A 3,731-nucleotide genomic window follows, 5' to 3' on the forward strand; every position below is an offset into this window, starting at 1 on the left:
CTAAAAAGATTTGGGAGGCATATTGCATAAAAAAATAATCTAAATTTATTAGCTTAGTGGGATAAAAGTTTATTGTTTTTGTTGTTATTTAATGCAAATTAAAGGTTCAGTTTTAAACATGCAAATTACAAAAATATTAAGAGAGGACATTTTTACGTGAAGGAAAAAGAATGCCAAAGCATGCTTTTGGATAATCTGGTTTCGGTTTCGGATCCTCTGATAGCAATTCTAGCCAACCAATCTATATATTAGACGGTCATGATCCTCTGTCATGCAACAACTATTGCGTAATAAAAAAGAATAAACCTCACAAGAGCCTAAAAAGAGTACAACTATAAGCCCTAAAATTTACAAAAATTCATATTGAATGCATAAATTTTCAAATTTACATCCATAATGTTAACATCTTTATCATCACATTAAAATAATAGTACATAAAAAATGTGCTAGCACAGATCCTGATGGGATCCAACAATGCAAGGAGTATAGTGAAGGTTGGCCCACCACTGAGAGATAGAGAGGTTCACTTGATGGACCGAGCGAAGTCATATAAATTGAGACAACATGACCAATACCGACTGAGCTACTATTAGACAAGAAGACGACCGGGAAGATCCTAACATGGGGCAAAAATATCAACATTGCACCCCCCTCTATAAATAGAGGAATCATTTTATAAATAAGATATGATGTATTAGTGCTTCTTACTATTCACTCTTGTCTTTTCTAGCTCTCTTTCCTCAAGTGTGATTCATGAACAAATCAGAATTCAACAATATCGTTCTTATTAACTACGATACATAGATTTGTAACACCCAAATGTTATTAATGTAAATATAAATTTCTACGGGTTCGATCTGATATATACGAAAATTTTGATGTATGAATGTATGTTTCCCATTTTTTTGAAACCCTCATAATGATAAATATATAAATCTGTAAGCTACTTTCAGTTTCTATATTATTTTCCTTTAATTTTAACTCCAATTATTATTTCTTCTTTCCACCATGCCCTAACTTAAATGAATTGAAATATTCATGTGAAGTAAAATCTCTTTAAACTGTCCTGCAATACAGTAAAATTGAATTTAATAAAGGGCCATTTACATAGATAACCCCTAATTCCTATGTATTTACATATCAACGCCTAAATTCAACATTTTATATTTATACCACTAAAGTTTTTTGCATCATCATTTTAAAAGTGCAAACATGTATGTTATGTATAAAAATTGAATTTTTAATATTAGAAATACAATTATACAAGAGTGGAGCGATATAAAAGAAAAAAAAAGAACCCATATATTGGTCAGGGGTAGGTACCTTAATTCGTTGCGGCTCACTTGCAAGTTGTTGGAACAGATAATGCTCCACCCCGCCACCGCAGGTTGCCACATAACCTCATTCACCTGCATGTAACACACGTGCCTTCGCCACATTCATCACCTTCCGCTTCTTAAACCCCAGCCCTTCATGCTGCCCATCACATTAAACCTGCCTCATTCGAGAAAGCGAAACAGAGAGAGAAAGATGGAGAAATGGAAGCAAGGAAGTGGCCTACTGGCGGCGATCTTCTTCTCGCTGTTAATGGCGGCGGCCGCGGCGGAGAATAGGGGGGAGTGGAACGTTCCCGGCGGCCATGATTGGTCGCAGTTCCTTTTGAAGAAGTCTGAGGTGGTGACGAAGACGGAGGCTGGGGAGATTAGGGTTTTCAGAGGCCACACATGGAATGGCCATCCGCCCCGCCTGCATATTGGCTTCGTTACCTTGGAGCCCAGCTCACAGCTCATTCCCGTTTACTTAGATGCAGATCTCATCCTCTTCGTTCGAAGAGGTATTCATACAAAAAATAAGTTCTTGAACTTTTATTATTTTAGAATTGAGCTTACCTCGATCTGCTTGTGATAAATGAATTGATGGCAGGGGAAGTGAAGATCGGTTGGATTCACGAAGACGAGTTGGTCGAGCGCCAATTAAAAGCTGGAGCGGTTCTCCGCATCCCTGCAGGATCCATCTTCTACTACGTCAACAACAACGAACATCAACTCCAAATCATCGCCGGCATCGAACCAGTCGGCACAGATCTTATCGACGACTTGTTCACGCCTTTCTACGTCGGCGGTGGGGAGTTGCCCCCCTCCGCTTTAGCTGGGTTCGATTTAAGCACACTGACCACTGCCTTCAATGTGAGTACTGTCGCATTTCGCCGAACAGCTAATAAGCATGTGGTTTCTTGTTTGAATTAAGTTGATTCCAGTGTGGATTTTTACATATTGATCATCTGGATTTGATGCTAGGCAACACCAGAGGAAGTGCGTGCGCTTACAGCCGCCCGCTTCGGCGGGTCGATCATAAACATCATCAGTGAGGATGATGATAACCACCTACAGAGGTTTGCCGGTGCCATGAATTCGGCAATGGGAAAGCTTAAACAGGGTAGAAAATTAACGCAGAATGATGAAGTGAAAACCAAAGAAAGTACGAAAGAAGCGTGTACATGGTCAAGCATCTTTAGCTCGTTCTTCTTTGGAGAAACAGCAACGGAGAACAACAAAATCCAGCTCCGAGGCGACGATCCAGTGGAAGCACCGGATGCATACAATATCTACGACCACGATCCAAATTTCAAGAACGATTACGGATATACCGTTGAGGTGAACGAGCACGATTACTCACCTCTCAAGCATTCGGACATCAGCGTCTACCTCGTCAACATCAGCGCGGTAAAGTTCACCACCCAATCAAATCGCTTAATCAATCTGATCAACAATCGATTAATTATTGAATCGCTTGATGCAGGGATCGATATTGGCGCCGCACGTGAACCCTCGGGCGACGGAATACGGGATTGTGATCGCAGGATCGGGGACGGTGGAAATCGTAAACCCTAACGGAACGAAGGCGTTGAAGGCGGAAGTGACGGTAGGGGATGTTTTCTGGGTGCCGAGGTTTTACCCGTTCGCTTACGTGGCGGGGAGAGAGGGACCTCTGGTGATTCTAGGGTTTACGACATCGTCGAGGAAGAATAGGGCGCAGTTTCTGGCGGGGAAGGGTTCGACGTTGAGCCTTCTGATCGGGAAGGAGCTGGCGGCGGGATTTGGGGTGACGGAGGAGGAGTTGAAGCAGCTGGTGCACAAGCAGGTGGAGTCGGTGATATTGCCGAGCTGGGAGTAGAAGTGAAGAGTGGAAATGGAGGTAAAAGGGTGAGGCCGTCCTTTTATAGAGTGCATTTAGGGTTTTTCCGAGTCAGGATTTTGCTTTTTGGGGAAGAAAACAAATTATGTACTGTGTAGTTGTCTTTATGTCAATAAAAAGAGCGCTTCAACCCTAAAAGACGGCTTTTTTTTATATTGAATCATTATTTCAAAAAAAAAATTGAATTAATCATAATTAAGTTAAAAATTAAATTATTTATTAATTTATATTTTGTGTTAAAGTTTACTAATAATTTTATTTGTAGAATTTAAAAAAAAAATCCCAGGCTCGATTCATTTATATTTCGAGCTCAAAAATTGTGATCGTGTAAGTATCGTTTGCGCAGTGAGTCAAACACGAACAAAACAAAGTCGTTTTGATAACCCTAATCAAGTAGTCATAAGATATTAAGGATTGGAAGTAAGATTTAAAAAACATTGTTTATATTAAAACATCATTTGAATCTAACATAATAATTTTTTATTCTATATATATATATATATATGATTAGTAGCATTTCGAGCCTAACATGAACG

At 39.9% G+C, this 3,731-nt stretch overlaps 1 protein-coding gene across 1 annotated transcript; it reads left to right on the top strand.

The window, feature by feature from the left end:
• Positions 1 to 1,478: 1,478 nt before the first annotated feature.
• LOC110031300 (vicilin-like seed storage protein At2g28490) lies at positions 1,479 to 3,302 on the top strand. The gene is made up of 4 exons (XM_020734439.1): positions 1,479 to 1,834; positions 1,924 to 2,186; positions 2,298 to 2,723; positions 2,800 to 3,302. The coding sequence occupies exons 1-4, from the start codon at positions 1,531 to 1,533 to the stop codon at positions 3,172 to 3,174; spliced, it is 1,368 nt and encodes a 455-aa protein (XP_020590098.1). The 5' UTR covers positions 1,479 to 1,530; the 3' UTR covers positions 3,175 to 3,302.
• Positions 3,303 to 3,731: the final 429 nt, after the last annotated feature.

This window comes from Phalaenopsis equestris, unplaced genomic scaffold (assembly GCF_001263595.1).
Source record: "Phalaenopsis equestris unplaced genomic scaffold, ASM126359v1 Scaffold000800, whole genome shotgun sequence".
Classification (NCBI taxonomy): domain Eukaryota; kingdom Viridiplantae; phylum Streptophyta; class Magnoliopsida; order Asparagales; family Orchidaceae; genus Phalaenopsis; species Phalaenopsis equestris.